Here is an 18,381-nt window from a genome sequence, read left to right as displayed (position 1 = left end):
ACAAAAATATGATATTCTTGCACGCTACCTTAATTCTAAAAGAACGACGAAGCTCGTAGATTACTCTCCACCTTTCCAAGAAATCGTTCTTCTCTTTAATTGGTAATTATGTCATTCATCCCATCAAACATTTCAAGAGGTGAGCGCTAATTTATTTGTATAATACGCTCATTCGCGCCTGTGAATTTAGACTACAGTATATGTGTTCTGTCAGTAAATACTCGCGACGCGTGGCGTACACAGTCATAGGCCTTGCCAAGCCACTTCAACTCAACATCAATTTGTGGCGAGTCCTGCATGACTGTTTGCTCATCCTCTACTCGCCTTGAAAATCAAAGACATCTCCAGCTAAGAGATTGTTTGTTTAAGTGATTTCGCGCTGGACGCTGAATCTTCAACTCCTGAATTCAAAAGAGCTGTGATCACCCATTTACATGTAAATTCTTTTTTTTCTGGCTTCATCTCTTCTTCTGTGTGTTCTTTCTCCGTTCTTGGACCCGGGCCGGGCCTGCAACAGTTTAGTAGGTTCCATGGTCGGAGTCTCAGAGATTAGCAATAGTTTGCACCAAGTCAAATGAAGCAAATTGAACCAGTTTAACCAGGGCATATCCCTGCTTGAACCTTGACGAGAACATCCTTGAACTGTCTTCGATACCGACCGAAATCATAATACTGTTCGACCGGATGGCCGAGAAATAAATTCCTGTGGGATTCCTTATTCAGGTCAGTATAAGTTACAGATGGTAGCTATATTTAGAGGTGTAGATCTATGTATTTTTATATAGGATTTTATAGTATTGACTATTGAAAGTGTGAAATTCGAATTCCTGTATCCTCTGAATCGCTGTATTCCACCCTTATACAATATGTATAACTCTACTAGTTCCAATAATAATATCACGGTTAACGTTCAATTAAGGTAATTAAGACAACATTATAGTCAGAAGACCTCGATTGATATTAATATAACTTGGAATTAACACTGATTAATATCAGGCTAGGAACTCCATGTTAATATTAAGTCTTGCTGTGTCACGTACATTCCATAGCCAAAGGAGTATGTTGATCAACAAATACTGTTGCCCATAACATTGGAATTTTAAAGAACCTCTTTTCAGGAGATGAATGTGACAATGTGGTTTATTTTTTAAGGATAAAACTGATATATTCTCAGAACTTTATTGATCAACCTCTACGACTCATTAGATTGATAAATAGAGTTGTGAAAAGAAAAACGTTATTATATCAATCAAGAATAGAATATATTGTCACAGTCCCTTTATAATAGGGGTAAAATATATTTATTTCAACTTCATAGGCAACAGTGTAGTTTCAAGTTTTTTCATTTTCCGTCACTTTGCATTTAATTACCCGACTGAAATAATACAACAAATAAACTGTTCAATCCGCTGTTTTCAAGGGTAGTGAAAAAGATAATGTAACGAATATAAGTTGCATTGCGCACAAATCTTCAACAATAAAGGAATTATGAGTGATGTTTGTTGGCGGCCCAATACTGTTTTTTGAGGTCAATGAACAAGGTGGACACATATACATTTTATGGTTAACGTTTACACAGAATGGAAATGAGCTTCCATCAACAAAAACGAAATCCATGTTTTTATCATAATTTGCCATCTAAGGTCCCAGTTGAATCAATTCATGTTATATAATTGATGTTTCTCTTGTCACCAAGCACGTAGCCACGGGGGGGGGGGGGGTGCTCGGTTGAACTTTATAGACCGTCACTGAAAGTGATTGATAAAATATTTCAAAATGGTATTGCATTTAGTCCAATTTGAATTTTTACTATATTGACGTTGGTATCATTGAAAAGCCTTATCGTTCTTTTGTACAACGATGCCCTATTTGTAATGAATATCCAGGAATGTGCAGTACACTTGAATAAAAACGAAATGGTTCAAAATGCATTTTTATTGTCAACAGGGAATCTTTCTTTTGTTTTGGTAGCGACCATTTTATTATAAATACTCATATCGCGTATAATTTGAAATGAAAGATGTTCGCGTATCCAAATGTATATAGTGACTCCAGGTGATCCTTCAAGCAGACTTTCCCCCAGCACATAACCGATGAAACTATCGAGGGATTCGTACATTCCTTTTTGATAACTTTGTTACAAGACCTCATGAAGAAGCCAAAAAGTGTATCCCTACTGTGAAAGGTTGAAACGGTGGTAAGCCACCGATAAGCTAGTGGAAAAATAAAAAGATAAGTGCAAAAGGAAAGCAACTCAATTTCCAAAGTGTTGTACGTCCCCAACTAAAATTCAGAAGGCATGTGCCCAGCGTGTCAATATGAATCTACTTCACTTGGTAACCTTATGTTTTAAAAAATACACCATCCTCATCATTATCATCATCATCATCACCATCACCATCATTACCATCATAACTATCATCATTACATCATCATCATCATTGTCATCATCATCATCACCATCACCATCATCACCATCATAACTATCATCATTACATCATCATCATCATCATCATCATCACCACCACCATCATCACCATCATAACTATCATCATTACATCATCATCATCATCATCATCATCATCATCACCATCATCACCATCATAACTATCATCATTAAATCATCTTCATCATCATCATCATCATCATCATCATCACCATCATAACTATCATCATCATCATCATCATCACCATCATCATCATCACCATCATAAATATCATCATCATCATCATCATCACCATCATCATCATCACCATCATAACTATCATCATTACATCATCTTCATCATCATCATCATCATCATCACCATCATAACTATCATCATTACATCATCTTCATCATCATCATCATCATCATCACCATCATAACTATCATCATCATCATCATCATCATCACCATCATCATCATCATCACCATCATAACTATCATCATCATCATCATCATCACCATCATCATCACCACCATCATAACTATCATCATCATCATCATCATCACCATCATCATCATCACCATCATAACTATCATCATCATCATCATCATCACCATCATCATCATCACCATCATAACTATCATCATCATCATCATCATCACCATCATCATCACCACCATCATAACTATCATCATCATCATCATCATCACCATCATCATCATCACCATCATAACTATCATCATCATCATCATCATCACCATCATCATCATCACCATCATAACTATCATCATCATCATCATCATCACCATCATCATCATCACCATCATAACTATCATCATCATCATCATCATCACCATCATCATCATCACCATCATAACTATCATCATCATCATCATCATCACCATCATCATCATCACCATCATAACTATCATCATCATCATCATCATCACCATCATCATCATCATCATCACCATCATCATCATCACCATCATAACTATCGTCATCATTATTATCATACATCCCTTTACTGTCTGTTTGTATATTACCATTTTGTGTTATGATCCTGCAAGTCAAATAAATATATAGATAATATAAATGAAGACAAAAATTAGATAAGTAAACAAATGAATGGATAAAATGGAGGCAGTGTTCCGAACGCATTTTCAGTGTAGTGAGGTGTTTGGAAATTATTTTCTCTCATTAGTGTATTATAAATTTTAGATTATTTGTTTAATCGAACATGTCTATTATTGTTTAGTACTCAGCAGAGATGCATAGTGAATAGGCGTTCGGGGCTCACGGTCACCGTTTCGACTCAGGCCCAGCATCTCTGTACAGTGGCAGATCCAGGGGGGGGGGGGGTACAGTTAAAAACACGTTAGTTAGTTGTTTTTTTAGATAGGCCCCCTCCCCTGGCGCTCAAGGGGGGAGGGGGTGCGATTTTTTCAAATTTTCGAGGGCCAAAAGAAAAAAATTAGTGCTCACTACCCCCCCCCCCCCCCAGCTGGCTGTTTTGCCGCTAAATATTCTCTCACGAATTGGGCCCCCTCTTTGGCCCTGTCCCCTGCCGCCGGCTGGATCCGCCCCTGTGTCTTTATATATATATATACTCATACAACCTTAGCAATAACTATTTTTAAACTTTATCATTTTTAGGACTTTTTTTCGTCATAAAGAGGTTCCTACGATACAAGAAATCAGAAAAAGTACATGCATATAGGCCTAGATGAATTGGCGGTTCCATGGATGATGGGTATCAAAATTCACGAGATTATTTTATTGATGGACCATGGTTTATAAACATTCCGATGAAGTCACCCCCCCCCCCCTTTCACTCTGCACTGGGCATGTCTATGGAGGCATACCGATGTCATTCTATATAGAACCTTGTACCTTGTAGCTTGTACCTTGTACCTTGTACCTTGTGTTCGTCTCTTCCGAAAGGTCCGCTAGGAACTATAACTGGAAGTATAACTTGACGTGACGAGAGTATAGATTTGTGTATTTCTGGGGTTATATGCTATTTGATTTAGTTTTGGGATTGCAGATTTGAAGACTGTGCTGGATTTAATGTCCACGTTTAGTTGAGGTAGGTCATTCCATAGTTTTACAGCTTCAGGGAAGAAGGATTCTGCAAATGGTGTTGATGAGCACTGAAAGGTAGTCAACTGTTTGTAATGTGTCCGCCTACTTCTTGATCCATTCCTCTGGAGATAATCTCCTAGTGGAATATCTAGTTCTGCATTAATCATCTTGTGGAGTGTAGTTACCCTTTGGATTAGGCGTCTCCTCTCTACGTTGTCCCATTTCAGTGTTGTCAGCATATTTTAATTACAAGAACACTTGTAATTAAAATGACATTTTCCTCTGTTTATTCAGCAGGAACTACACTCTATTTCTCGAAGAATATTGAACTGAGGAAACAACAAAATGACCCCTTACTACAAGAGGAGACTCATGGTAAGGATATTTAATGTGACTTGTCACTTAAGCTGTCAGTAGGCCAACTAAGACAAGCACGATCGCAGAGACCTTCGAGAAATCAGCTTATGTCAAGTCAACTGATTCTATACTAGGGAATTGACATGATTGTATTGCCTAGATACACCCCCCCCCCCTCCCACTCCGTGAACGGAGGGATACCATGCGTGTTCCAAAATGTCCGGTAAAGGGGTACTTTTCACGCACCAAAGTCCGGCTCGTAGTACACACCGGACTTTAGGGGGGTGTTTTTCAAAGGAGGGAACATGCATATGCGTACCCTAAATAACACTGAGTGGGGGGGGGGGGGGGGGAGGGGGCGGGGATACAATGATCGGATTCCGTATCATGTCATTCTCATGTTCATTTATTTCAAGATAATATAGTTGACGCACAAGGCTAACGAAATTGCCTAATAATACCGGTAGGCGAGGTTGATGTCAAATGCCCTATGTGTATCTTTGGTCCAGTCACTGAGCTGGCACTACAATCGTATAAGGAGGTGGGGAGGTGGGGGAGGTGGGGGGGGGGGCTATCGGTTTTTGTGAGGTGAATGATGAATGAAATAAAAATTAAGAAGTCCATCAAATAGGGGTATGGGCTGGGGACTAAGGGTCAGATCATCTTCTTTTCACCGTGTTATCTTTCTCCTTTATTTTTCTCTCCTCTCTTCTTTTTCTTCTTCATTTTTGTTTTATTGTCATTCATTGGGGGGGGGGGGGCGGGCACCTTGCAACTGTAGCTTTACAATTACCTACTATATTGTATTTTTAACTGTGAAAGATATAGTAATTTTTCCAGCACCACAGCAACATATTTTGATATTGATCTATTTCGTCCACAATATGGAAATATGCTTCCCACCAGCATTACAATAATAATACAAGAAACAGAGTACCTTACAGTCATGTTCTCGTAGAGTCAGGACTGAACTGAATCAGTTAATCGTATCGTTCGTGTTATTATTCATATTCCGTTATGAATAGGATACAAACAAAAACGGACTCTACTATTGAATCGCCTATTAAAATACGAAGGGAAACATATCCTCTCTTTTTTTTTAAATCAATCTTTTGGTGTTTTTTCTTCCAGATATTGCTCACTTTTACAGGGATGATAATGTACTTTTCATTTACTCTGATGTCTTTCTCGAGGGAGAGCAACGTAGCCCAGCCATTCCCTCGACCAAGCAAAAATACGGGCCATGATGACGGCGCTTCTAGAATTGATTCATTACATCATGAACGGGAACACCACGTCTTTCAATATGGGAACACCACCAAATTTAGCGCTAACACTAGTGATTCGTCTCGCGGCTCCCCTTTCATATTGAAGCAACCAGTGGCTGGTTGGAGGCAGCGACCTCGGAAACACCTTAAAACAGAAGCTAAAGATCACCACGTACCATTGTCAAAACGGAAAGCCGTAGCGGTTACGACTGCGAGAATATCTCAAGACATTTTAACAAATCTGTCACTCAGTTTTCAAGCTTCTCAACTCCGTTTCGAAAGGGATATGGCAAAGTATGGTCAGCAGGAGATTGGGCAGCCAGTACGGTACACGAGAGAGAACATTCCTGCAGATTTACGTGCCCTGGCACCAAGTGTAAGTAAATTTATTTTTTTTAAAGAAAAATTATAATAATAATAATAATACTCAGTTTATATATTGCGCTTATTACAACCACTAAGCGCTTCCAGATTTGGAGATTATTACCCCCGACTTTAGCTGTGCTGCCATCACGGCGCTCTAGCATTTCAAAGAATTAATTCTTGCCAGGTACCCACCTGGGTCGAGTGTGGCAAATGTAGATCAATCTCTTGCCAAAGGACATTAGTACCGCGGTGGGTCTCGAACCGCGTACCTTGTGATGGACAGTCCGGCGACTTAACCGTTCTCCCTGGGGGCCCTGCAATCATAATTGTATAAGTCAATAGATTCAAACTTCTTATCACCAATTATCTGTATCACAAATTACCTGCTTTGATTCTTCACGCATCAGGACGACTATTCCATGGAACATCGCCTCATATCGTCAACTCCCTGGACAACAACCCCAAGGACAGTTATCCTCGAAAAACTACCCCGCTCTGTCCCTTTAACAGCTACCCCTTCGGATAACTACCAATCCCGGACAACTACACATCCACGGACAACTACTCCCCTTCAAAATACTATTGAGAACTGTCGAGGGAATCTGCATAGGTGCAGTAATTGTCCGGATGTTTTCCCCGGTGGTGATGTCCGGTTGTAGTTGTAGTTGACCGGATGCAGTTTTCCGGTGTAGAAACCTTTATTGATGAGGTAGTTGTCATAGGAATTATTTTCTGGGGTTAGAATAGACAAGGATGGTTAAGTTGAGAGGAAGGAAGTTATCCAATAGCCGACTCGTCAATGATAACAGACTTCTTGGGCGATGTCTCACATCTTAGGGCGCGTTCATGCTTGATTTTGACGGCCAGAATCAGGCATCTGTTACGCGTTTAGTTTAAAACACGATTGCGTTCATGCTCACTTTTGTAGAATCACCGAAAAACGGCGATCACGATCGCCGATCGTAAACTCACAAAAAGATGCGTTTACACTTTTAAACGCGTTTAAATGGGGTCAACGCACTGACCTCTAGTGGGTCTACGTAGCATGCGCACACAGGTTTGCGAATCCAGCTGAAGGCCACCCAAGGAGAATTGCCGGGAGAAGTTAGCATGAACAGTGCACCGTGGAACTGCGATTACGATGAGCGTTTACGATGAGCGTTACAAATCGCTCATTCTGCCTTCAAAATCAAGCATGAACGCGCCCTAACATACATCTAACATGGTGGTGGTAGTTGTTATTTTACCTGACTGCTAAGAAAGCATAAATGCTTGTTAGTAAGCAACCAGACGGCCGGCGGCTTTAGGTCCTCTCCGAGGGACATGGTAATAAGGATTAATGCCTTACCAAAGGGCATTAGCGCATCGGATTACGAGACCACTGCTCTACCGACTGAGCTATCGCGCCTATGTCTCATCTCGAGTTGCTATTAATCTGAATCGAAAGTCCACAAAATTATTCGAACAGTAATGCATTGAATTCGATGTGAAAACTATGGAGTTGAGGTTAATACAAAACCAGGTCCCTGTTTCATAAAAAAAAGTGTTATCAATAACAAGTTACAATATCTGGTATACGTTACGGATATCGTGGTATTTGATTGGCTGAAAGCAACTTTGACATAGAAATTTGGCATTTGTTATTGATAAAGAGTTTCATGGCCGAAAGTAGATCAGACCTGTCTCAATTACTTTGATATAAAACCTTTGGTGAAGACGAATTAAAGCAAAATATCGCGTGTGTGAATGAAAAGTGTGAACATTCGATATAGATTTGAGTACTAAACTATTAACTTCCATAATAAGACAAATTTGTTTTTGTTTGAACAGCTGGTATTGGCTAACTTGTTTCATTATCTTAATGTTAGTTTAAAAATCGAAGACCATACAGCTCCTAATTCAGCAGCGATATTTGAGTGTACGAAATTTAATCTCCTATAACGTCATGAATTAGTCTGCATGCACAGACCTTAGTTTCTATTATTGACACTTAAAGAAAAGGTTGAGTTCTGAGAGGTGAAAAAATAATTTGTGAGCATTTTCATTGTGATTATATCTTCATATTCTAAATAATTATGACATGTAACGTTGCGCTAACAGCTTGAAAATGTGGGCCTCATTTTTATGCCATATGTTTGTGTAGTCCCATGTAGATGTACATCTTTCTGTGAACAGTGCTTATTACTTTACAAAGGCGATACAGTACATGATCATCTTTTTCTGATCAATTCCACACCGTTTCTTTCACAATGCAATCACATGACAGTGCTTTCGACACAATAGATCATTCATGTCTACTGAAAACTCTAAGAAGCCATTTTAGGGTTGATGGCAAGGTTATCGAATGGATTGAATCTTACTTGTCAGATAGAAAACAGAAAATTGAAATTGATAACGTTGTCTCTGATGTATTCAATGTGCCTTTTGGCGTTCCTCAAGGGTCGCGATTAGGCCCTCTGTTGTTTATCTTGTATACAAGCAGACTCCTTACAAATATCCATACGGAGTTTCCTAGTATTAGTTGTCACTGCTACGCAGACGACACCCAACTATACCTATCTTTCTGTCCTAACACACCGGCTGAAGATCATTGTATTTCTGAATTAGAATCATGTGTTGTTTATATTAAGATTTGGATGTTGCAAAACAAGTTGATGTTAAATGATAACAAATAGAATTTTTGGTCATTGGTACTCCACGCCAGGTTTCTAAATTTAGGTCGCGTAGTGTATCAGTTGGTGACTCCACCATAACCCCATCTGATACTGTTAGAAACTTAGGTGTGTCTTTTGATACCCACCTGAATATGGATTAACATATCACTAAAATATGCAAATCAGCCTATTTCAGGATTTATAATTTGAGACGCATTCGAAAATACTTTGATCAGGACAGCATGAAAACTGTCATGCATGCATGTGTTACTAGTAAACTAGATTACTGTAATAGTAAACTAGATTACTTTAATAGTTTATTGTATGGATTGCCAGACTCACAAATTTCCAAGTTGCAGCGGGTCCAAGATGCATGTGCACAACTAATTTGCAGCCTCCCAAAATTCTCTCGAATAACCCCACTTCTAAAGGAACTACACTGGTTGCCAATTCGCCAGAGAATTACATTAAAAATATTAATGATAGTCTACAAAGCTCGAAATGGTCAAACTCCTAGTTACATTACTGAATTGTTGCATATCAAGTCTCAAACTCATGGTCGTAACCTTCGTAGACACATTTATGTTGCAAATACCCCCATATAAAACCAAAGTAACCCTCGGGGACCGGTCATTTCTCTGTGCTGCCCCTAGATTATGGAATAAATTACCACTAGAAATAAGGAAAGCCCTATCACTAGATAATCAAAACTGAAAACTCACTTGTTCATAAAGTATGTTTAGCACAGCATTTACGAGCTCTTGCAGCGCAGTAGAATATATCCACATAGTTATTGCGCTTTACAAGTAAATATTATTATTATGACAAGAACTCAACTTTATCTCTAAACAGAATTCGAAAATACATAGTCATAGTCTTACAGTGCAGACTTTGTTTGTGCTAGCAAACTCTAGTCATTGATTTCGTTTATCTTTCGTTGACAGTTATTCAGCCAATTTCCGCGGAAATTCTTACCTGATTACAAGAGCCCGTGCTGGAAGTTTCATAACGAAACCACCACCGGCTCAGCTGTCTACCTTACTTCTTCATCGGGGGATTCCCCAAATGCGCCACCACCGATCTCTGGGGTAAGCTGATGACCCACCCAGCCCTTGTGAGAACCCTAAAGGAACCTCATTGGTGGACAAGGACTAACTTTGAAGGTAAACAACAAATGCCCAGGGTAATTGCCCTTCTGGCCCTCAACATCAAAAAATACCCCCTAGTTTCTTAAACTTGAACACTTCTGTTTAATATGTTTTTTGAATATTTTGGACTATAATTTATTTATCGTTTAATGTATATACAATGTTGTCATGTTCTGTTCAGTTTGTTAAGTTGGTGCCCTGCATTATTATTCCATGACCTGGGCATAACGTGCCTTAGGGTGCATTTAAGCTTAAATTTGAAGGCAGAATGAGCGATTTGTAACGATCATCGTAAATGCTCATCGTAATCGCAGTTCCACGGTGTACTGTTTATGCTCACTTTTAAGGCTCATCCGTGTGGCCTTAATTGGTCTTCCAGCTGGATTCGCAAACCTTCACTGTGCATGCTACGTAGACCTACTAGAGGTCAGTGCGTTGACCCCATTTAAACGCGTTTACAAATTGTAAACGCATCTTTTTGTGAGTTTACGATCGGCGATCGTGATCGCCGTTTTTCGGTGATTCTACAAAAGTGAGCATGGACGCATCCGTGTTTTAAACTAAACGCGTAACAGATGCCTGATTCTGGCCAGAAAAAGTTAAGCATAAACACGCCCTTAGATCCCTTCATTGGTTTTGATGTATGGTCATGTTTACAGCTCATTAGTCTTAAGACCCTCTTGTTGGTAATAGATTATCCGGACATCACATGCGTTCGCATTAAAGATTAGACTTTCCAGTTTCGATGTTGGGATTTATAATTACTTATACAGTCGTTATTTCGCAGGTTCATTATTCCTAGCATTCCCTATTCCTATTTATCAGACTGTTTGATAATAATGGAGGTATAAAGGGCAATCCAACCCTTGTGATGATTTTATTTGTAATAAAGGAGAAAATTACTCCACAGAGACATTACCACCAATTTCAGCCAATGTATGGAGCCCATACCTATATTGATTACAACTTCTAGAGATTCCTAACTTTCTATTTTTTTTGTCCGATTTCATTCAAATTTCACCAGTCTATTTCTCTGATTTTTCTGCTTTTCTCTAGTAAGAGTGTTTTTTTTTAAAAATCAAGATTGGATTTCCCTTTAATAAAGGGCTGCGTATTTCATGGGTTCATACATGTAATTCTAAAAATGTGATTCGTTTATAAGAAGATTTGTTTTTTCAAAGGTTTGATGTCCAGAAAATAGGGCCTCGTTCCGGAGGTTCGCTATCACGAATATAGGATTCCGTTATTACGAACGCACCTTCAAATTAAGCATAATGAACACATTCAATAGCGCACGTTCGAGATAACCATTCGGGACAATGGATGTCTAGTTACAACAAAATATAATTAGTCTGTCGTTTATTCGTGTATATCTCCAGTTTAACAGTAGGGACTTTTATATTCTGCACGACGAGAACGTGGACTGCCCTTTTAAGGCAATGTGACGTCACTGCCAGTGCCTTAAAGGACGTCACATTGCCTTAAAAGGGCAGTCCACGTTCTCGTCGTGCAGAATCTAAAAGTCCCTATTGTATTGGCCTACAATCATGACAAGCCTTTTTTGTGAGAGGAAGCCTCTTTTGGCATCGCATTATTTGAGGCTAAGCTGCATTTTAAACCTGTTTTTAATATACAGGTAGCATCGATTTTACAAGATATCCGTGCAGGCCAACGGTATGATTAAATTAAATATGCATTTAAAAATGCAATTAAGGTTAGCCTCATGCGTTGCCAAAGGAGGCCTGTTTTAACAGGAGCGTCTTGCCAGCCAACATTATTATACAACGACAAATAAGAGATGGGCAGGATAAAGCATTTTAAAGTGCTTTCTCAAAAACACACGTAATTGACTGAAGAAAGAATACCTCGCTCGAATTGATCAGCAAACGCTCTCAAAATCAAAGATTTCGAGCTGACGCAAAATGCAACGGAAATATCACAATTCACAAAGGAGGTTTGTCGACAAACCACCTTTGTGAATCCGGGCCTGAATGACCTGAGAAAGGGGAGGGGGAGGGGGGTGGGGGTAATAGGAGAAAGGGCCAGTTATCTGATGTTAATAAACAAAAGCACACCTGAATATATGAAAACGTGTATACTTTATGTGCCCCCACCGTCCAAATTCGAAATTGAAGATATTTTCCTTACGCTTTTCACATAATATATTACAGTGTATAGGTTTGTGGATCTGTTATGTGTGGTAGGTTGCCTCTTCTAATCATGATGATGATAATAATAATTATAATAGTAATCATAATAATCATAATACTAATAATATCAATGATTATAATGCTGATGATAATTATGATAAAAGTAGTAACATATATTTTTAAATATATGTTTAGCGCTATAAAAATGGAAGCACTATTTTTATTATTGATCATTGTCATTATTCATTATTATTATTATTATTATTATCACTATTATTGATGTTGTTAGGGGGTGGTTGTTTTATGCTCATTGTTGTTGCTGTTTTTGTTTGTTGTTATTATTATCATTATTAATTGTTATCGTTTTAGCTTGTGGCAATTTACTAATGGCTCTAAAATGCGAAGAACCTTGTCTATTTTATTTTACACACACTATTCCAAGTACAAGTAGTTCGCATATCACTACAGTACTTTGTATCATTATGTGTTTTCCTTTTTTTTTTTATTTCAGAGAAAAAAATTGAAACATACGTTCGTCGATATAATAACTTATCGAAGGAAATGACTTCTAAACATCAGAAAGATCTCATCACATGTAAGTATACCAAACATAAAGACTTCCATTTTTCCTTCGGATATAGCTATAAATATTCAGCAAATACTGGCACTAACCATCATGAATATTTGTCCTTTACAATAATATATAAATATTGCTTTTAAATTTCTTCAAATTGCTGTTTTAAATCAACTGTCTGGATGCACAACTTGCGGCCACGGTAGAATATAACATCAATCGGAAAATTCTGAAGTTATCGGTTCATGATATTGGCCTATTGTTATATTGAATGCCGGAGCATGCATCAGTTAAATAATATCCTCTATAGCAGTGAGCAGTATGAAACAGGCCGCCTCTGTCTTCATCATTGTGATTTTTACGGTGATTAACACAAAGAGAATATTGGAAAAGAGTCGATAAAACATAGATGATATTTCCCACAGTGCGGCACTAGAGCTTCTCTGCTCTCATCATATTTTTTCTTTACACCATTATGATATATGCGGTCATCAACACATTGAAATCATATGAACTGAAACGATAAAACGTCATATTTTTCACACAATACGTCATGATAATATTGTGTGCGGTTTACGTATAATGCGTAAGACATTTGCCACGACTGGGCGTGTAGATGATGGAACTTGGGGAGAATGGGTGGGGGAGGGGCGGGGGGGTGCCAACTTCATGGTTGACCGTGATCGTTTATAACAAAGTTAACCCCAAGGGCAAAGTGCGGTGTGAATTATTAAAGATAGAAAAACAGTGTGCCACGAGCAGTTGATTGAGGAGAGAATCGCCACAGATTGGCACATGGCACGGCCCTCGAAGGGATCACCGACACATCTTGGAGTAATAAATCGTAAAAGGGCTTCATTGGTTGTTCAGCTATGTTTAAAGAGAAAGTTTCGTTCTGATAAAGCTGAAAATACTATCCATGAGCTTTCTCAATCTTTCTAAGTCATTTAAGAAGAAGATCCTCGAAGCACTGTCCCCTGAAAAGGGATAAGCTCTTCAAATAGAACCAAAAAAGAAAGAAATACCCACCGTGTCATGATGAATACCCCCCCCCCCTCTCTCTCTCTCTCTCTCTCTCTCTCTAACCCTCTCTCTCTCTCTCTCCCTTTCTCTCTCTAGCTCTCTCTCTCTCTCTTTGCATACCGTCCACACCCATACACATGCAACTATATTCCTTCTCTATCATGTTTACAAAGACAGTGACTGGGAGGGGACAAATATGTCTCAAATGTCCCCTCTCCCCCCCCCCCCCCCCCCCCCCCCCCCCCCCCCCCCCCCCCCCCCCCCTCTCTCTCTCTCTCTCTCTCTTCTCTCTCTCTCTCTCTCTCTCTTTACATTCCGTCCACACCCATACACATGCAACTATATATTCCTTCTCTATCACGATTACAAAGACAATGGACAAATCTATGTTTCAAACGTTTCTCTCTCTCTCTCTCTCTCTCTCTCTCTCTCTCTATCTCTCTCTCTCCCTCCCCCTCTCTCTCTCTCTTTTTCTCCCCCCACTTGTGAATATGTAGTGGTGTAGGGGTTCAATTCACCGCACTCTCAATCCAAGGGTTTGGGTTCGAATCCCAGCCCTCCACTCTGTTTAAAATTGGATACCCCTCATTTTGTTCCTCTCCTGCTCTCGACCCAGATGTATTTTCTGGGGTAATAATAATTACAGGGCCTGCAGGAAGAGAAGTAAATAATTATTTATGTGGTTATACCTCAGGGTAAATATTATGAATAAAAATAACATGTATTATTAGGCATAATTTGAATAGTCTTATAAATTTGCTATTTAAAAAACAAAACATTTTCCATATTAAATAACCGTAGACATACACCAATGTTATGATTAAGAACGATTACTAGCGTCAACTGCCAAGAACATGACTGATGGTATTTAACAAAAAAATAAACATAGCACCCGATGACGTACGAATTTATTCAAAAGGGTTTCATTTTGATAACATGTGATGATATGGCAATGGGTTTGGCGTGTGACAAAGAGCGGCGATCCGACAAATATTGCTCCTGGCATTTGTAGGGCTAGAGTAAGGGATGCAATTGCGTTTAGGTTAGGTGAAGGCCTTAAGGGTTAGAATCAGGCGCGTACGCAGGGGTGGGGGAGGGGGGGGGAGTCGAACCCCCCTCAAATAAATAATTTTTTAAAAATAATTAAAAAAATTATAGTTATGGGTGATCAAAAAAAGTGACCTGACCCCCCCCCCCCCCCCCCCCCCAACGTAACGAAATATCAATCATCCAAATTTTCAAATTTTCGGGACAAAAAAGAAAAGAAAAAAAAAGTGTGCTCTTACCTCCCCCCCCCCCCCCCCCCCCCCCCCCCCCCCCCCTGGCTGATCGTCAACGAAACGGAGTTAAGTCTTTGTCAACTCTGTTCGTTACTACGGCAGGCAGCCAGTGAAAACGAACTCGTTTGATCAATTTATGGAAATGCAAGCATTACTTTAAACAAACAGAACTTTGTTATTCCTGGCTCATTTTTCCTAATTGAGGTGTCATAAAAGAAAGGGCAGAAATTGAACTTTCTAGAAATGTGATTTTCTTCATGAAATTCAGATACCGCCCGCCAAATGCCTTTTTGGTTTACTCTCTTCAAATTGCTTTTAATCACTCATGCGTGAGAAATCATATAAGTTGCATCAAATGAAAGAGGATAATCTAAGCTTTCCAAATATGTGACTTTTATTAATTATAATTGTAAATAAGTTATGATTAAACATCGATAATTCTCGGTTTCGTCTTTTCTGGGACGCACTATATTACTTTTTTTCTTCTTCAAGTTTACTATTGAATGATTTTATGATTTTATTGCCAGGTGACGCATCTGCACTGACGTTCCAGGATAACAAGGCAGTGATAGCTCGTATGCCGCCCAACCTCAGAGAGGAAATCAAGTACGTCACAGCTGATTTTATCAGGGCTGCCTTGCCCGATCTCAAAATCGTTGGCATTATACGCGATCCAACTTCGAGGCTCTACTCGGCTTACCTTTATTTCGCCGAGCACAAAAAGAGTCCCACATCGCCGGAGGATTTCCACGTCAAAGTGGTGAAGGCGATGGAGGACTTCTACAATTGTACAGATAATCATGATCTCCGTTTCTGTGCCTATCATGACGTGGTACCGGTAAGAATAATTATTGCCATGAAGTTGCCTGTCAAATTTCCTGAAATTTAATTGAATTTCCTTCTTTTCTTCTAAACTGCCTCGTGAGTGCCTTTTTGTGCCTTTTTTTTTTTCGTCATGAAATTCTTGGAGACTAGCGCCAAACGTCTTTTGTCTCAACAGAAAATCACTTCAAATTGCAAACGAGTGAAGCGAGTGAGCAATAATGTACACTGAATACAGAGGCAAATGACAAATGATATCAAAGAGTAAAGATTCGCCTTTTTAGTAATTATGTTCTTTAATTAAATTACTTTTGATTTACCTTATTTTATCTTCAGTTTTCCTTTAATTTGTCAATTTCCTTAAAAATGTCCTTGACACTTTCAATTTTTTTTAAATACTGAAAACAAGGAAATTTCCTTGAAAATGGAAGCTACATGTATGGTGTAAACATTGGGCAATGAAGGAGCCCTTTGCCCCTTCAACCCTCATTTTAACTCCTCATTCTCCTCCCAACGTTGTCTCCTCCTCATCATCGCCATTTTTAAGGTGACTATCGTCGTCATCGTCATTATCGTTTCCACCATCACCGTATGCTCCTCATAATTTTCATCATCATCACTGTCATCTTCATTACCATCACTACCACCAAATCCCCCTGTTTCCCTCTCCTCCTCCTCATCATCGTCTCTTCATCATCATTAACATCGTCATCATTGTCACCGCTACCACTTCTACCACTACCATCATCGTCGTTGCCTTTTCCCCATTTATTTATTTATCCTGTTCCCCCTTTACATCGCATGCCGTGTGGTTGTATTTTCAGCACATAAACATCGGGTGCTATTCCTTCTACATCCGAGAATATCTGGCACGGTTTCCCCGGAACCAGCTTTACTTCTTACGCACAGAAGACTGGTCAAAAGATCCTGCTCATTATATGAAAGAAATATTCTCATTTGTAGATATTGGTAAGTAAATACTGACTGTCATTATAATGAATTTTGAATTGACATTGGGCCTTAAAGATACTATGTCCCTTTTGCAGCCAACATCAAATTCTGTAGAACTTTGCAGGAATTATGAAAATGTCATGTATGTCCTATCTGTGAAATTTAAACGATAGCAGTGTCCTAATATTCGAATTATGCAAGGAAACCCGTTTACTTGATAGACTTCACTGTCAGACGCTATTGAGTGACTGACTGGCTTTTTCTTCTTTGGTAATAACATACATTAAATGAGCTATAACGAGTACATGAGCATTTGTCTACATCAATATTAAACCCACTTCTTGTAATGGCCAGAATTACTGATTGAATCTTTGCGCAGCATAAAACGTACGACCATTTGGTACAATAGTCTGAAAATCAGACTATTACTTACTGGCTCTATAGCTCTTAAGTCGATTTGACAACTAATAGTCGTTATTTTCCCACTTAAAGACATTTTCAAGCTCCCATTTTTTTAGGGAAGTTCTAAATTAGTATCATCTTTCAAATACCGTTGGAATTTATCCTTTTCATTTTTTTTTGGTCTGCAAATGGGACATAGTACCTTTAAAACTGTAAAACAATAACATTTTGGTGTTCATGATAGTTCACGAATTTTGCAAATGGACGAGAAGAAAAGTCACTTCAGCAATGCAAAAGATTCATGCTCCAAAAAATGAACTGTGTCTCTTGGAAATTTATTGACGGGAAAAGGGGTGTATAGCAAATTGATTAAACATACATTCCCAATTCCCATGTTTGTGTTTTGAGAATGACTATAATATACCAACACAATGTTATTTTTAAAGCAAAGCACTTCAGGTTTGGTTAAAAGTCACAATGTCAAGCGTAGTCAAAAATTCGTGCAATTTAGGTAGGCCTATAGAGTCACTTCAATCGGGATTACTAAGGTGGCACAGACCAGGTGTGCCCCCCCCCCCCCGCAAAAAAAGTGTTCATTTTTCATGTTGAATTCATGTATAAAGAATTATCCTATTTGTTTGGATTTTAATGAACAATTGAATTGAATTGAATTGAATTGAATTGAATTAAATTGAATAGTATAAACAAGATTTATTTGATGAGGGATAGGGGAGTTCAAGACCTCCCCCCCCCCCCCCAATACCCTAGTCCCCTCAGTAACCGTTATTAGATCATCGTGCATTTTATGCAATGCAGAGACAACAACATGAAGATATAGATGCTTTGTACTGTACGTGTAATTGTCACTAAAA

The 18,381-nt window shown here is 38.8% G+C and overlaps 1 protein-coding gene and 1 long non-coding RNA gene across 3 annotated transcripts; both read left to right on the top strand.

Annotated features, from left to right (window-relative positions):
* Positions 1-309: 309 nt before the first annotated feature.
* LOC105437224 lies at positions 310-10,179 on the top strand. Of its 2 annotated transcripts, none has more exons than XR_004063011.1 (4): positions 310-723; positions 4,812-4,889; positions 6,003-6,515; positions 10,104-10,179. It is a non-coding gene; the product is annotated as an uncharacterized LOC105437224 (long non-coding RNA). The 2 variants fall into 2 exon arrangements; XR_004063012.1 differs by having other exon boundaries at positions 4,809-4,889.
* Positions 10,180-10,185: 6 nt separating this feature from the next.
* On the top strand, positions 10,186-17,239 carry LOC115921635 (carbohydrate sulfotransferase 15-like). Its single transcript, XM_030979315.1, has 4 exons — positions 10,186-10,322; positions 12,969-13,052; positions 15,862-16,172; positions 16,981-17,239. Exons 1-4 carry the CDS (start codon positions 10,256-10,258, stop codon positions 17,131-17,133), a joined length of 615 nt encoding a protein of 204 aa, XP_030835175.1. The 5' UTR covers positions 10,186-10,255; the 3' UTR covers positions 17,134-17,239.
* Positions 17,240-18,381: the final 1,142 nt, after the last annotated feature.

Source organism: Strongylocentrotus purpuratus, unplaced genomic scaffold, assembly GCF_000002235.5.
Source record: "Strongylocentrotus purpuratus isolate Spur 01 unplaced genomic scaffold, Spur_5.0 spur5_scaffold_10, whole genome shotgun sequence".
Taxonomy (NCBI): Eukaryota; Metazoa; Echinodermata; class Echinoidea; order Camarodonta; family Strongylocentrotidae; genus Strongylocentrotus; species Strongylocentrotus purpuratus.
Note: the sequence above shows the minus strand (reverse complement) of the source record. Positions and strands in the feature narration are given on the sequence as shown.

What these genes read in the sequence shown, in the direction of transcription:
- LOC115921635 (XM_030979315.1), top strand. Translation starts at nt 10,256, where the DNA reads ATGACCCACCCAGCCCTTGTGAGAACCCTAAAGGAACCTCATTGGTGG. An exon ending in GACAAGGACTAACTTTGAAG is followed by an intron (nt 10,323 to 12,968) that starts GTAAACAACAAA and finishes TTTTTATTTCAG; the next exon opens with AGAAAAAAATTGAAACATAC. An exon ending in TCAGAAAGATCTCATCACAT is followed by an intron (nt 13,053 to 15,861) that starts GTAAGTATACCA and finishes TTTTATTGCCAG; the next exon opens with GTGACGCATCTGCACTGACG.